At 39.0% G+C, this 17,260-nt stretch overlaps 1 protein-coding gene and 1 long non-coding RNA gene across 2 annotated transcripts; both read right to left on the bottom strand.

Annotated features, from left to right (window-relative positions):
- Positions 1–494: 494 nt before the first annotated feature.
- LOC121843290 (NLR family CARD domain-containing protein 3-like) lies at positions 495–10,485 on the bottom strand. Its single transcript, XM_042312883.1, has 7 exons — positions 10,438–10,485; positions 3,972–4,088; positions 3,633–3,717; positions 3,275–3,503; positions 1,131–2,901; positions 750–817; positions 495–508 (listed from the first exon to the last, which is right to left on the bottom strand). The coding sequence occupies exons 2-7, from the start codon at positions 4,037–4,039 to the stop codon at positions 495–497; spliced, it is 2,235 nt and encodes a 744-aa protein (XP_042168817.1). The 5' UTR covers positions 4,040–4,088; positions 10,438–10,485.
- A 5,662-nt stretch (positions 10,486–16,147) lies between these two features.
- LOC121843291 lies at positions 16,148–16,969 on the bottom strand. Its single transcript, XR_006081489.1, has 2 exons — positions 16,549–16,969; positions 16,148–16,326 (listed from the first exon to the last, which is right to left on the bottom strand). It is a non-coding gene; the product is annotated as an uncharacterized LOC121843291 (long non-coding RNA).
- Positions 16,970–17,260: the final 291 nt, after the last annotated feature.

The following is a 17,260-nucleotide window of genomic DNA, read 5'->3' as shown; positions in this document are numbered from 1 at the left end:
TAACCTCTCACCATTACCAATAACAGAGACAACAAAACATGCTAACCTCTCACCATTACCAATAACAGAGGCTACAACAAAACATGCCATTACCAATAACAGAGGCTAACCATCTCACCATTACCAATAACAGAGGCTACAACAAAACATGCTAACCTCTCACCATTACCAATAACAGAGGCCTACCATTACCAATAACAAGACTACAACAAAACATGCTAACCTCTCACCATTACCAATAACAGAGACTACAACAAAACATGCTAACCTCTCACCATTACCAATAACAGAGGCTACAACAAAACATGCTAACCTCTCACCATTACCAATAACAGAGACTACAACAAAACATGCTAACCTCTCACCATTACCAATAACAGAGGCTACAACAAAACATGCTAACCTCTCACCATTACCATATTAAACATTCTAACAGAGGCTTTCCTCTCAATTAACCAAAATGCTGGTGACATTCTGTACTGTCCAAATGTATCTCAAATCCAAAATGCTGGAGCAAAGCACCACATTTAAAACTGTAAGCTTCACTGTCCAAACACATATGGTGTGGACTATGTGTGCCTGGTAAACACATGTGGATCTGGTGAACAGTTATCACTTGTTGACCAACTACAGGAATACTGACCTCAGAGTCTCCAGTTTACAGTGGGGATTCCCCAGTCCAGCAGAGAGCAGCTTCACTCCTGAATCCTTCAGGTCATTGTTACTCAGATCCAGCTCTCTCAGGTGTGAGGGGTTTGACTCCAGAGCTGAGACCAGAGAAGCACAGCCTTCCTCTGTGACTAGACAGCCTGACAGCCTGACAAAGAGATCATCATGACTTCACAAACACACTGTTAATTTAACACCAGTAGTGTAGAAGGACAATTTATAGCAGATGCATTTGGTTAATTATCCAAAACAACATATAGATTCATCTTCCATCTGCTTTAGATTGTATTGAGTATACAGAATTGTTTAGTGGTCATATTGTTATACTAATGTGAAAATCAATGCATTTATTCAATATGTTTTTCAATATAATATTATATACATATTATAATACATCATTTTCTCTAAACTGAATATTTCTTCCTGATGATTAGTTCTTATATGTCATTTTATTTACTCACAGAGCAGCTCTGGAGGCTTTGACCACTGGCAGCAGCCTCAGAAGACCTTCCTCTGATCTGGAGTATTTCTTCAGGTCAAACACATCCAGCTCCTTTTCTGAAGTCAGCAACACAAAGACCAGAGCTGACCACTGTGCAGGTGACAGTTCATCTTCTGAGAGACTTCCTGAGCTCAGGTAGCTTTGGATCTCCTCCACTAGAGAATGGTCATTCAGTTCATTCAGACAGTGGAACAGATTGATGCTCCTCTCTGGAGAGGGATTCTCCCTGATCTTCTCCTTGATGTACTTGACTGTTTCTTCATGGCTCTGTGAGCTGCTTCTTGTCTTTGTCAGTAGACCTCGTAAGTGCTTCTGATTGGACTCCAGTGAGAGGCCCAGAAGGAAGCGGAGGAAAAGGTCCAGGTTTCCTGTCTCACTTTGTAAGGCTTTATCCACAGCCCTCTTGTAGAGAGTAACTTCAGACTTGTCACTTGTTTGCAGTTTGTTCATTATATTCTCATTGTTGTTGATGAATGAGAGGAACACATATACAGCAGCCAGAAACTCCTGAATGCTCAGATGAACAAAGCAGTACACCTTGTCCTGGTACAGCCCACATTCCTCTTTAAAGAGCTGTGTGCACAATCCTGAGTACACTGAGGCTTCATTAACATCAATGCCAGACTCTTTCAGGTCTTCTTCATAGAAAATCAGATTGCCATTCACAAGCTGTTGAAAAGCCAGTTTTCCCAGTGACAGAATGCTCTCTTTATTCCAGTGTGGACCTGTCTCTTCTTTCCCAAGATACTTTTCATTCTTCTGTTTAGTATGAAACACCACAAGGTGTGTGTACATCTCAGTCAGAGTCTTGGGCATCTCTTCTCTCTTATGTTTCAGCATGTGTTCAAGGACTGTTGCAGAAATCCAACAGAAGACTGGAATGTGGCACATGATGTGGAGGCTCCTTGATGTCTTTATGTGTGAGATGATTCTGCTGGCCAGGTCCTCATCACTGAATCTCTTCCTGAAGTACTCCTCCTTCTGTGGGTCATTGAACCCTCGTACCTCTGTCACCTGGTCAACACACCCTGAAGGGATCTTATTGGCTGCTGCAGGTCGGGTAGTTATCCAGAGGAGAGCAGAGGGAAGCAGATTTCCCTTGATGAGATTTGTCAGCAGAACATCCACTGAGGTTGACTCTGTGACGTCCCAACAGATCTTGTTCTTCTGGAAGTCTAGGGGCAGTCGGCACTCATCCAGACCATCAAAGATGAACAGAACTTTGTACTTGTTGTAGATGGAGATTCCTGATTGTTTGGTTTCCATTGAGAAGTGATTAAGAAGTTCAATGAAAGTGTGTTTGTCCTCTTTCATCAAATTCAGCTCCCGAAAAGGGAATGAAAATACAAATTGGACATCCTGATTTGCTTTTCCTTCAGCCCAGTCCAGAATGAACTTCTGCACAGAGACTGTTTTTCCAATGCCAGCGACTCCCTTTGTCAGCACAGTTCTGATAGGTTTGTCTTGTCCAGTTAAGGGTTTGAAGATGTCGTTACATTTGATTGCAGTCTCTGGTCTTGCTTGTTTCCTGGTTGTTGTCTCAATCTGTCTCAGCTCATGTTCATTATTGACCTCTCCTGTTCCACCCTCTGTGATGTAGAGCTCTGTGTAGATCTTATTGAGAAGTGTTGGGTTTCCTTGTTTAGCGATCCCCTCAAATACACATTGAAACTTCTTCTTTAGATTAGATTTGAGTTCACGTTGGCAAATCACAGCAAGATCATCTGAATCTAGAAATAACACAGAGGATATTAATATTACTGTTTTAATACCTACAGTATTGAAGGACTGTTATAAAGTTGTACATTATAATAATTTATTCTCTTAACTGACTGTATAAATGTGTAAATGTTTTCATAATGCATTACAGACTGGTGTGACTGATTATATTATTATTGGTATTATTGATGGTATTATTAATGTTCTCTCTCTCTCTCTAAATTAATCACCACAACACATCCCTGCTGCTACTTGATGAGGTCACTAGGTGTTGTGTTAAGGCTGCTACAATATCATTGAGTTACACAGCTACTTTAGCTGTACTTTAGCTACAGCTTTTAAATGTTATAAAACATCATTCAACATGAGGCAGACAGATCTTACATTTCTCCAGTGTGTCAGCAAGCTCCTTCTGGTTCATTTTCCTCAGGATGTGCAGTGTGATCTTCAGAGCCCCCTCTCTGGCACTGCTCTCCTGCTGCTCATCTTCAGGGTCCACCACTTCCTTATCCTGCTTCTGACTCTCAAAGCCTTCTGGGAGTTCTGGACTAAGAATCCTCTTGAACATCTTCAGCTCGTTCTTCACAAATGTCATAATTTTCTCTTCAAGCATCTGAAATAAATAAAGTAAATAAGTTAAGCAAGAGAATAAATGCTTTCTCATTAACACATTAATGAATGATTGACAGATCAACTTTACTTGAGGTAAACAAAAACAAATGTACATAACAGGACCACATACACTGAATATGGAGGCCAGGTCTGTTTGATGACTCTGGGAAGACTGACCACTGAGAATCTCTGACTCTGATCTCTCCTGTTGGTTTCTGTGGACAAAACATGAGATTACATCTCCTCATCCAGGAGTACACACACACACACACACACACACACACACACACACACACACAGGGAGGGAATGTTGTGTTTGTTTAATATTGTTTTAGGACTATGAAAATGGACAAAATGATTAGCCTATGGATTATGAAAACAACAACAATAAATGGGAAAATGGGAGAGGAGAAATGACTAGAGACAGTGTTGTTTAACTCACTGACCAGGACCCATGAGTTCTTCTTACCTTTGTTCAGTAGAAAAGTCTCCCTCTCTAAACTCTATAGGTTGACCCATAGACCAGTCACTCTTCATGGACACACAGCTGGGAACAGGGGAGGCTGGTCTCTCCTGCTGGATTGGACTTCAACACAACAGAGACAAACATTACATCTCTCATCTACTCTGAGCTCAGATGGGGAAACATAAGAAGAGTTTCATTCAAATAGAACGGACTTTTCAGACGTTAGTTAATGGCTTTTATTGTTTAAAGCAGTGTGTCATTTGTAATGACTTAATTTATCGATATGTAAGATATGTATCAGTTTCAGCCCCGCTAAAAGGCTGGTGACAAATAATCATGTCTGCCTTCTCCGGGGGATGTTGAGGTACATTTCTAACCGGGAGGGTTGAATGATGTAATTTATTGGAGGGCTGGAAGTACTCTCGAGGTTGTTTACTCACAATATCAGATATTAAGATGATTTTTATAATGAATGTATACTGAGGTTGAGGTTCTGACTAGTGATTATTTACCCGGGGTTCAATACCTGAGACTATTGAGGCCCCTGAAAATAATATTCAAAGTTCGGTAATTGAGACTAGAGGGTTTAAACACTGAAAGTTAGTCCATCTAGTGAAGAGAGGAGAACCGGACAGAGGTAGCCAGCATCCGTTGAGAATAATGGGAGAAGCCTCACCTGGGTCATTTAACAGGTGGAAGAGAACCAGTAAACAACTGGGGAGCTCCATCGGTCCACAAGAAATGCAGACAGCCGGTGATGATGTAGTGGTAGCTAATGGTAACTAGGATGCTGCTGGTAGTGTAGCTAATGAGACTATAAGCTGTACCAGTACTAGCTAGGATAACTAGGATGCTGCTGGTAGAGTAATAATGAGCTATAAGGAGCTGTACCAGACTAGCTAGGATAACTAGGATGCTGCTGGTAGAGTAGCTAGGTAGCTTAATAGCTGTACCAGACTGCTAGGATCAATGTGCAGGGTACCAGGTAGTTGAGGTAATAATGAGTAAGGACCAGTACTGAGTCAGGTCAGGGTACATTTGTCTCGTCTCGATGATGAATCCGGTGAACCACAAATTGAAACAAGGATAGAGAGTGAAAAGGATCTGGCTACACTCATACTGTCCCTGACCGTAAAGAAAAAATAATGAAATTGAACAGTATAAATGTGCAGGTGTCTCAACACTGTTTTATTTTATTTTTGAGTCATTTCACCTTTATTTAACCAGAGGCTAGTTGAGAACACCTTTATTTAACCAGGTAGGCTAGTTGAGAACACCTCTATTTAACCAGGTAGGCTAGTTGAGAACACCTTTATTTAACCAGGTAGGCTAATAATGTTGAGAACACCTACTGATTTAACCAGGTAGACTAGTTGAGAAATACCTTTATTTAACCAGGTAGAACTAGTACTGAACAATGTGCAGGGTTTAACCAGGGCTAGTTGAGAGCACCTTTATTTAATACAGGTAGGCTAGTTGAGAACACCTTATTTAACCAGGTAGAATTGTTGAGAACACATTTATTTAACCAGGTAGGCTAGTTGAGAACACCTTTATTTAACCAGGTAGACTAGTTGAGAACACCTTTATTTAACCAGGTAGGCCAGTTGAGAACACCTTTATTTAACCAGGTAGGCTAGTTGAGAACAAGTTCTCATTTGAACTGCGAAATGGTAGCTGGTTCCAAGATAATGCATTAATAACCAACATAGCAGTGTGAGCAGACAACACAGAGTTACACATGGAATAAACAATTAATCTCTCGGTCCCAAGTCAATAACACAGTAGAAAACAAAGGGGGAGTCTATATACAATGTGTGCAAAAGGCATGAGGAGGTAGGCAAATAATAAATTTTGCAGTGCTTAACACTGAGTGATAAATGATCAGATGGTCATGTACAGGTAGAGATATTGGTGTGCAAAATGAGCAGAAAAGTAAATAAATAAAAACAGTTTGTCTGGGGATGTGGTAGGTGAAAATGGGTGGGCTTTTACCAATCCACTATGTTCCACAGCTGCAGGATCGGTGTTAGCTGCTGTTTCAGATAGCTGATGTTTTGAAGTTGGTGAGGTTATAAAAGTCTCCAACTTCAGCGATTTGTTGCAATCTCGTCCAGTCACAGGCAGCAGTTGTACCGGAACTAATGATTTAGTTGGCCTGCATCCTGTAATGAGGTGTGGGCTTTAGGGATGATCAGTGAGATACACCTGCTGGAGCCCGTGATGAGGATACGGATGGGTGTTGCCATCGTGACCAGTGAACTGAGATAAGGCGGAGCTTTACCTAGCATGGACTTGTAGATGACCTGGAGCCAGTGGGTCTGGCTATGGTGTTAAATGCGAATATGAACAGCATTCTCACATAGGGCCAGCCGACTAGAGCATACAAGTGCAGTGGTGGGTGAGTATAAGGTGGACCTTAGTGACAAAAGGATGGCACTGTGATAGGGTGCATCCAGTTTGCTGAGTAGAGTGTTGGAAGCCATTTTGTAGATGACATGATGACGCCGAGGAAGTCGAGGATCGGTAGGATAGCTCAGTTTTACTTTCTTGGGAACAGGAACAATGGTGGCCCTCTTGAAGGAGGCTTTGTTGGGAATAGAAATGTCCGAAACTTGATTTGATTTTTGATTGGAGATGTTTGATATGAGTCTGGAAGGAGAGTTTGCAGTCTAGCCAGACACCTAGCTACTTATAGATGTCCACATATTCAAGGTGAAGGAACCGCATGTTTTAGGGTGGTGAGGCGCTAGTCGGGCATGCGGGTGCAGGCAGCGATCGGTTGAAAAGCATGCATTTGGTTTTACTAGCGTTTAAGAGCAGTTGGAGGCCACGGAAGGAGTGTTGTATGGCATTGAAGCTTGTTTGGAGGTTAGATAGCACAGTGTCCAATGACGGGCCGAAAGTATATAGAATGGTGTTTGTCTGCGTAGAGGTGGATCAGGGAATCGCCTGGCTGCAGCAAGAGCAACATCATTGATATATACAGATATATACAAACTCCGTCGTTATTCCCCAAGATCACCTCAGTCCACTCTGCGCGTAACCATGCAATATCCTTTGGCGCCACACCGAACGTGGACGGGACGGTTCTGTACGGGGACGGTGCAGGACAGTTCTGTACGGGGACACCGCCTCTCCAGTTCTTTACGGGGTTACATTCAATATGTTGAGATCTGGGACCATTCCATTTCTGGTTGAAAGGCAGAACATGGAGGCCGCTCTGGAAGTGTCTCAGAGTAGACAAATTGGTCGTATAAGTGCTGAAAATAAAGACATTTTACACTTATGGGTATAAATGACCTAGTTACCTATTTGCATTAAGTAAATTACCTCCCACCTAGTCGGCAGATATTTAGGACACCTGGGAGCTGTCCAAAGTAGTTAAGAGTTAACAGCAGGTGTCCTAAGTAGTAGAAGAAATCCCTCTGCCTGGTTAGAATAACAGCATTTAGGACAGCTGGGTGACTGTCCTAAGTCTTAACTACTTAACAGCTGAGGTCCTAACTAGTTAAGTTAACAGCAGGTGTCTCTAGGAGTTAACAGCTGTCTGTTAACTAAAGAAAACAGCAGTTGAGTCAGTATTCCTACATGTAACAAACTGTTGTAAGTTTAACTAGTTAGGACAGCTGCTGTTAAGTTTTAACTACTTAGGACAGCTGATAAACTAATTAACTACATGCAGCAGTGTCTGTTTAACTAGTTAGTACAATGCTGTTAACTCTTAACTAAGTTAGACATTTGTCTATAATGTACAATTAACTCATGTCTTATTTAATAGAAGAGTAATGTAGGTTATCGCCATTATAGCAGGTTTTAAGTATAAGGAGTTGGAATAGCAGGTGTTATAGTTATGGATTGTTAATGTAGGGTATGGTAACATTATAGCTGGTTTAACCTGGATCTACACAGCTGTCCGGGATCTGTGACTACAGGTCAACAGCATTACCATAACGCAAAATAGTTAAAAAAGCAGGTATTCTCTGACAGCAGAAATATTTAACCTCCAGCTGTCATTAACAAGAGTCCAATGTCCAAATGAAAGATAAACAGCTTGTTCCTATCTACCCAAAGTCAGCATTTCTAAAATGTTTTAAGAGTTCAGCAGCTGTCCTAAGTATTTATAGTTAGACAGCAGGTGTCCTAAGTTTAGACACAGAGGTGTCCTAAGTATTTAGTCCAGCAGGAAATATAAAATTTTAAAAGCAGGTGTTAAAATTAAGAGTTAAATCAGGTGTCACAAAGTTTTGAAAATCTTCAGCAGATGACAGTAAAAGAGTTAACAGTAATTTTTTAAATAATAAGCTATAATACCATGTCCTGTTTAAATGAATAATGTTCACAAGCAATGCTAACAGCAAATGTCCGGAGTAAATGGCCATGATTATGTCCTAATGTAGTTAGATAACAAGCAATAACTAAGACTAAATCATACATGTTGTCTAATTAGTTAAGATTAACACTTCCTTATTAAGAGTAACAACCGCCTGTGTTACATGTTATTTTTTAACAGTTTAAGGTTTTCAGAAGCCATTCGTTCACAGGCTATAATGTATGAAATAATAGCAGCTGTTCAGATAAGTTAACCAACATCATGTGTCTCCTCTAATCTAAGAGTCCACAAGAAACCAAAATATGAACCAGCAGCTGTCCTAAGTATTAAGAGTTAACAGCATGTTCTTAAATAGTTAAGAAGCAACCAAATCAGTTGATACTTACCCAAATAATCATAAGTTGGTTCCAACATCATGTTTGTTCTCTGTAGTTAAGCATAATGCAACAACATATGTTGTTAAAAAATAACCATAAGCAACCAACTTCATGTTGTTAAATATTAAGCCATAAGCAACCAACATCATGTTGTCAAATAATAAGTGCAGAAACATCAGCTGTTAAATAATAAGCTAAGATGTTTAACATCATGTTGTTAAAAGATAAGCCAGGAAAGCAAAGGTGGCATCATGTTGTTAAAAATAAGGCCGACTTGGCTGACCACTAGATGTATGTTAACCAACATCATGTTGTTAAATAATAAGCCATAAGCAACCAACATCATGTTGTTAAATAAGAATAAGAGTTAACAGCAGGTGTCTTGATAATACTATAGAATAATGCAGTGAGTCAGTGGTTCCTGAGCCACATGTAATTGCTTTGTAGTAGTTTATAATAATGTTTTTATATTTCTATGTGATCAATCCATAAATAATATAGACCTACATGCAACAGTATGTCTTGTGCTTTTGGCAATGAGTTATGTATAATAATTATGTATAACTGCATAGCATTTTGTCTTAATTTTGGCAGATTAACTCATGTTTATTTCTGAAGATTAACTCAGGTTGGAGTTTGAGCTGTGACCGAAGGGTGGCTGGTTCGAATCCCGAGCCGGGCGCTGGAAAAAACGGGCGGAATTGATCTGACCACTGGAGGGCTGCTGGGTTCACATCCTCAAAACATGAACCTTTTGTTGATCAGAACTCTAGAGGTTCTTCTTCACTGAACCCAAAAATATATATAACTTTTATTGATTTTATATTCTAAGGAAGTGATAGATGCCTTTTTGGCTCCATAAGGAACCTTCTTTTCTAAAAATGTTTTAATTTGGATGATTTAATTATCTACATCATGTTATTTCAAGTTCTCGTTTTGGAGCACAACATCATATTGTTAAAAAATAATCCTAAATTGGGGATGGCTATAAATTGGGCAATTGAAGGTATCTGGGGCGTAATATGTGTTCGATGAAAATGAACATTGTATGCAACGTTGTAGGAAACATTATTGGCAAGGGACTTGATGCCTTCTATGCCAAAGCTATTTAGAGTTGTTAAACGGGTGTGAAGAGTGTGTTGATATAAATAGTTATATTGTCAAAATCATGCTGGTAATAATAACCATCACAATTGGTTAAAAAATATGCATTCCATTATATTAGGCAATAATTAAGAGGCAAAGTGGTTTTGTCATCTAAAAAATAAGCTATAAATGGAGATTGTACATTGAAACCAGTACAGTCAGGGCCGCGGAACCCCAGCAGTACCTCCACAGACCCCGGATTGAGAACCCCTGCAGTACCTCCCCAGACCCCGGATTGAGAACCCCTGCAGTTGAGAACCCCTCAGTACACAGACCCCGGATTGAGAACCCCTGCAGTACCTCCACAGACCCATTTGAGAACCCCTGCAGTACCTCCACAGACCCCGGATTGAGAACCCCTGCAGTACCTCCACAGACCCCGGATTGAGAACCCCTGCAGAACCTCCACAGACCCCGGATTGAGAACCCCTGCAGTACCTCCACAGACCCCGGATTGAGAACCCCTGCAGTACCTCCACAGACCCCGGATTGAGAACCCCTGATTTAGCAGATGCTCTTATCCAGAACGATTTACAGTTTGTGCATTCATCTTAAAATAGCTATTTATTTTGGGAATAAACTTGATAAATTATTCATAAAATTATCATCTTACCTCTTAGCTTTGGTGTCATGTCCCTCAGAGAGATTAATTTTAGAGGCAGGGAAATGAGAGACTCATTTTAGAGCATCTCTTCCCCAGAGAGACTCATAAACAGAGATCCAACATGTTGGTTGTGGTTAACAGACAACTAAACAGGATCACTGTTGGTTGTCATTCTGAAACAGAGAGTTTCATTTTGAGTTGTGGTTAACACAGTGACAACTAAACAGAGATCCAACATTTTTGTGGTTAACACAGTGACAACTTATCTGTATTGAGACTCATTTTTATTGGCATTTACAGTTAATTAGATCTAAATGTTGAAATGTAACAGAAGTGACTAAAAGGACATGATTACTGACAGACATTATTGAAACATTCAGGTTTATTTTTGAAATAAAACATTTACTAACAGACATATAAACAGTTGGTTATTTAATGTATCACATGAATATGTAGACTGTTATAATTCATCTCCATGGTAACTGTCAATTAATAACAATAATAATAATAAGTCACTGTTTGTTAAGGTAGTTATAGACAGTACAGCAACACAATAATGTCTCACAATTATTTTTATTCATTAATAAAAGTAGACTATTTATTGTCTTTAATCTGTTATTTTCTAAATGTTATCTGAGAATATATAGACAGAAGTGCTAAAATGGACATGATTGATCTGAGGGGGAAATTATTGATCCATTCAGAAAATAATTTTTTTGTGATAAGTAATTGAGATTTTATATTATGTAAAGTAGACTAGGTTATAATGTATAGTAGTGGGTTGTTAGTGATATGTAGATGTTATATTATGTAAAGTAGACTGTATAGTTTGTTAGGTTATATTATGTAAAGTAGACTAGGTTATAATGTATAGTAGTGGGTTGTTAGTGATATGTAGTTATATTATGTAAAGTAGACTAGGTTATAATGTATAGTAGTGGGTTGTTAGTGATGTAGATGTTATATTATGTAAAGTAGACTAGGTTATAATTATAGTAGTGGGTTGTTAGTATAGTAGTATATTATGTAAAGTAGACTAGGTTATAATGTATAGTAGTGGGTTGTTATATTATATTATGTAAAGTAGACTAGGTTATGTATAGTAGTGGGTTGTTAGTGATATGTTATATTATGTAAAGTAGACTAGGTTATAATGTATAGTAGTGGGTTGTTAGTGATATGTTATATTATGTAAAGTAGACTAGGTTATAATGTATAGTAGTGGGTTGTTAGTGATATGTAGATGTTATATTATGTAAAGTAGACTAGGTTATAATGTATAGTAGTGGGTTGTTAGTGATATGTTATATTGTAAAGTAGACTAGGTTATAATGTATAGTAGTGGGTTGTTAGTGATATGTTATATTATGTAAAGTAGACTAGGTTATAATGTATAGTAGTGGGTTGTTAGTGATATGTAGATGTTATATTATGTAAAGTAGACTAGGTTATAATGTATAGTAGTGGGTTGTTAGTGATATGTTATATTATGTAAAGTAGACTAGGTTATAATGTATATGTAGTGGGTTGTTAGTGATATGTTCATATAACGTATGTCCTAAGTAGAGGACTAGAGTTATAATGTATAGTAGTGGGTTGTTAGTGATGTTATATTATGTAGTAGACTGGTTATAATGTATATAGTCCTTAAGTATATAACCTACTATCATAGATGACCAGTAAACCTGTAGTAGGTTTCATAATGTATAGTAGTGTAGCAGGACAGAGCCATGTACTTAGTGATATGAGTGATATGTATATATTATGTAAAGTAGACTAGGTTATAATGTATAGTAGTGGGTTGTTAGTGATATGTTAGATCAAGGTCTATACCTCGTTATATTATGTTATAGTTATAGTCCTACCAGTAGCAGGACAGAGAATGATATAACCTATAGATGTTAGTTCATATGTGTTATTCCTATAGCAGGACAGAGAATGTACTGTAATAACCTACATATCATAGTAGTTCTAATAATGTTATTCCTACCAGTAGCAGGACAGAGAATGTAGATATGTATATGTTCATCAGTTCAAAACGTATAGTAGAATGTCCAATATATACAAAAGTAGTGGACACCCCTTCAAATTAGTTATTTCAGCCATACCCGTTGTGACAGGTGTATAAATAAAATCTAGATGCAAACTACATCTACAACGGCTCAACTGTGAAGAAATAGGATGTGAAGTGAAGTGGAAACATTTAGGAGCAACAACGGCTCAACCGACTAGTGGTAGGCCACACAAGTTCACAGAACGGAACCACCGAGTGCGGATGCATAAAAACGGTCTGTCCTCGGTTGCAACACTCAATACCGAGTTCCAAACTGCAACGTCAGCAAAATAACTGTTAGTCGGAAGCTTCATGAAACTGGTTTCCATGGCTGAGCAGCCGTATACAAGATAACCATGTGCAATGCCAAGCATCGGCTTGATTGGTGTAAAGATCACCGCCATTCGACTGTGGAGCAGTGGAAACGTGTTCTTTGGAGTTATGAATCACACTTCACCATCTGGCAGTCCGACAGAAGAATCTGGGTTTGGCGGATGCCAGGAAAACGCTACCTGCCCGAATGCATAGTGCCAACTGTAAAGTTTGGTGGATGAGTAATAATGATCTGGGGCTGTTTTTCCTTAGTTCTAGTGAAGATAAATCTTAACGCTACAGTTTAAAATTACATTCTAGACAATTCTGTGCTTCCAACTTGGTGGCAACAGTTTGGGGAAGGCCCTTTCCTTTCCTGTTTCAGCATGACAATGTCCCCGTGCACAAAGCGAGGTCCATACAGAAATGGCTTGTCGAGATCGGTGTGGAAGAACTTGACTGGCCTGCACAGAGCCCTGACCTCAACCCCATCAAACACCTTTGGGATGAATTGGAACGCTGACTTCGAGCCAGGCCTAATCACCCAACATCAGTGCCCGACATCCCTAATGCTCTTGTGGCTGAACGGAAGCAAGTCCCCGCAGCAATGTTCCAACATCTAGTGGAAAGCCTTCCCAGAAGAGTGGAGGCTGTTATAGCAGCAAAGGGGGGACCAACTCCATAGGAATGCCTATGATTTTGGAATGAGATGTTCAACTAGCAGGTGTCCACATACTTTTGTTCATGTTGTATATATAGCCTAATCTAAATCAAATCAAATAATATAGTGTAATCTAAATCAAGTCAAATGTTATTGGTCAAATGTCTGAAGCATATAAGATACAGTAGTAATCTAAATCAAATCAAATACATATGAGTAATGTTTAAATCAAGTACAAGATAGTTATATAGGTCACAATGTCTGATGCAGCATAGACTAAGATACAGTAGAATAGTATAGAATACAGTATATACATATGAGATGAGTAATGCATAGACTAAGATACAGTAGAATATAGAATACATATGAGATGAGTAATACATAGACTAAGATACAGTAGAATAGTATAGAATACAGTATATACATATGAGATGAGTAATGCATAGACTAAGATACAGTAGAATAGTATAGAATACAGTATATACATATGAGATGAGTAATGCAGAGACTAAGATACAGTAGAATAGTATAGAATACAGTATCTACATATTAGATGAGTAATGCCAGATATTTATAGCCGAGGCCAGATTCTTTTCACAACATTTCCAACAGAGACCATCAGGTTGGTCAGCATGATTAGTGATCATACTGTAGCTCAAACCTACTGTGACTGTTGAATGTCTGACGACAACCTAACTTTACAAAAGTTCATAGCCTACCTACCAGAATCTGCCCATACAGGCAGCCTAGTGGTTAGAGCATTGAACTAGTATCCAAAAGTTTACAAGATCCAATCCCCGAGCTGACAAGGTAAAAATCTGCTCTTCTACTCCTGAACAAGGCAGTTAACCCACTGATCCTAGGCCGTCATTGAAAATAAGAATTTGTTGTAAACTGACTTGGCTAGTTAAATAAAGTTAAAATGAAATTAAAAAATCAACACATTTATCTGTCTTCTAATGCAGTGGTGTAAAGTCACTGAGTAAAAATACTTCTAGTAATTTAAGTTGTTTTAGGGGAATCTATCCTTTACATACTTATATTTTTAACAACTTTTATTTTTAATTCACTACATTTACAAAGAAAATTATGTATTTTTTACTCCAGACATTTTCCCCGACACCCAAAAGTTCTCGTCACATTTTAAATGCTTAGCAGGACAGAAAATTGTTCAATTTGCAGAATTATCAAGAGAACAACCCTGATCATCCCTACTGCCTCTTATCTGGCAGACTCACTAAACAGAGAACAACCCTGATCATCCCTACTGCCTCTTATCTGGCAGACTCACTAAACAGAGAACAACCCTGATCATCCCTACTGCCTCTTATCTGGCAGACTCACTAAACAGAGAACAACCCTGATCATCCCTACTGCCTCTTATCTGGCAGACTCACTAAACAGAGAACAACCCTGATCATCCCTACTGCCTCTTATCTGGCAGACTCACTAAACAGAGAACAACCCTGATCATCCCTACTGCCTCTTATCTGGACTCAGAGAACAACCCTGATCACTACATCTGGCAGAAAAACAGAGAACAACCCTGATCATCCCTACTGCCTCTTATCTGGCAGACTCACTAAACAGAGAACATCCCTGATCATCCCTACTGCCTCTGATCTGGCAGACTCACTAAACAGAGAACATCCCTGGTCATCCCTACTGCCTCTTATCTGGCAGACTCACTAAACACAAATGCTTTGTTTTTAAATGATGTCTGAGTGTTGGAGTGTGACCCTGGCTATCCATACATTAAAATAACAAGACAATTGTGCCGTCTGGTTTGCTTAATATAAGGAATGTTTGGTTTGACTTTCAATTATTACAACTACTTTTTTGATTTTATTGAGTATATTTGAAATGATATTTGAACTACATTTACTTATCCATTTAAAACCAAATACAATTTTAGACTTTATCTGAAGTAGTATTTTACTGGGTGACTTTCACTTTTAACGAGTCATTTATTAAGACAATCTTTACTTTTACTCATTTGAGAACTGAGTTCTGTTTCCACCACTGTTCTAACGTTCCATATGAGACACAGTTTCAACAGACATTCTGGAACTGAGTTCTGTTTCCACCACTGTTCTAACGTTCCATATGAGACACAGTTTCAACAGACATTCTGGAACTGAGTTCTGTTTCCACCACTGTTCTAACGTTCCATATGAGACACAGTTTCAACAGACATTCTGGAACTGAGTTCTGTTTCCACCACTGTTCTAACGTTCCATATGAGACACAGTTTCAACAGACATTCTGGAACTGAGTTCTGTTTCCACCACTGTTCTAACGTTCCATATGAGACACAGTTTCAACAGACATTCTGGAACTGAGTTCTGTTTCCACCACTGTTCTAACGTTCCATATGAGACACAGTTTCAACAGACATTCTGGAACTGCGTCGGCTACAAAGTTACTTTCAATTTCATATGAGGAAATAAAGTAATGGTCACTGGGTGAATTAGTTTTGCATTGCCCGGCTCCCCGGGGGAGCAGAGTTTACACATTTTAGACCATTCCATTGGTCCATAAATATATGTCCACTCAGCTGTAGCACCGGGCCATGCAAAACAAACCTCCCACTGTCGCAGGGCACTGAGACACGCGTTTCTTCAAGACGTCTCTCTTACATTATTTTTGATAAACATATAATTTACTCTAAACCAAGTTCAGCTGTGTTGTTTTTCTCCAAGATGTGAGTTACTGTAGGACTTTAATAATTGTTAACAGGCCTACAAACCCAAAAGGTTTTAATTTGAGAATGTTCATTTGTATGCCTCAAATATCAAACTGTCTTAAAATATGTGATGATTAGTTGAATCAGGTGTGTAAGTGCTGGTAAGAACAAAAGGATGGAGAAACCCTGAGATAAACATAAAACCATATCATTGAAAAGCTCCTCCACCATCTTTACCAGACGTGTTACTGATAACATGTTGGACTACTGATTAGTTTACACTTTGAAAACTGCTGTCTGTCAGCAACTCAGCTCAAGTAGCAGTTCTACTAACTAGTAATATCTCATTCCAGGTATTCATTCTCTTACTGTGTCCAATAGAATAAGTTATTTTTCAGAAATACCTACTTTATTTTTCAATAATCTCCATATAGTGTTTTCTGCTCTGTCGTCTCAAAATGGATCCTGAACAAAAGAACAACTTTACTTTCTGTTTCAGCTCAGCCGCCTCCCCACCCTGATAATAAAGTGTTATATTGGTATCTTCCACTAGATGGCAGTAAACACCTGCTGTAACTAGACTTTACAACTATGTGTTCTGTTTCAGCTCAGCCGCCTCCCCACCCTGATAATAAAGTGTTATATTGGTATCTTCCACTAGATGGCAGTAAACACCTGCTGTAACTAGACTTTACAACTATGTGTTCTGTTTCAGCTCAGCCGCCTCCCCACCCTGATAATAAAGTGTTATATTGGTATCTTCCACTAGATGGCAGTAAACACCTGTTGTATCTCCATGTAATCTGGTTCATTATGATCTAGGATCAGCTCCCCCTCTCCATGTAATCTGATTCATTATGATCTAGGATCAGGTCCCCCTCTCCATGTAATCTGATTCATTATGATCTAGGATCAGGTCCCCCTCTCCATGTAATCTGATTCATTATGATCTAGGATCAGGTCCCTCTCCATGTAATCTGATTCATTATGATCTAGGATCAGGTCCCCCTCCCATGTAATCTGATTCATTATGATCTAGGATCAGGTCCCCCCTCTCCATGTAATCTGATTCATTATGATCTAGGATCAGGTCCCCCTCTCCATGTAATCTGATTCATTA

The sequence above is a fragment of the Oncorhynchus tshawytscha genome, unplaced genomic scaffold (genome assembly GCF_018296145.1).
Source record: "Oncorhynchus tshawytscha isolate Ot180627B unplaced genomic scaffold, Otsh_v2.0 Un_contig_2748_pilon_pilon, whole genome shotgun sequence".
Classification (NCBI taxonomy): Eukaryota; Metazoa; Chordata; class Actinopteri; order Salmoniformes; family Salmonidae; genus Oncorhynchus; species Oncorhynchus tshawytscha.
The sequence above is the reverse complement of the archived record's forward strand: the minus strand, read 5'-3'. Positions and strand labels throughout refer to the sequence as shown.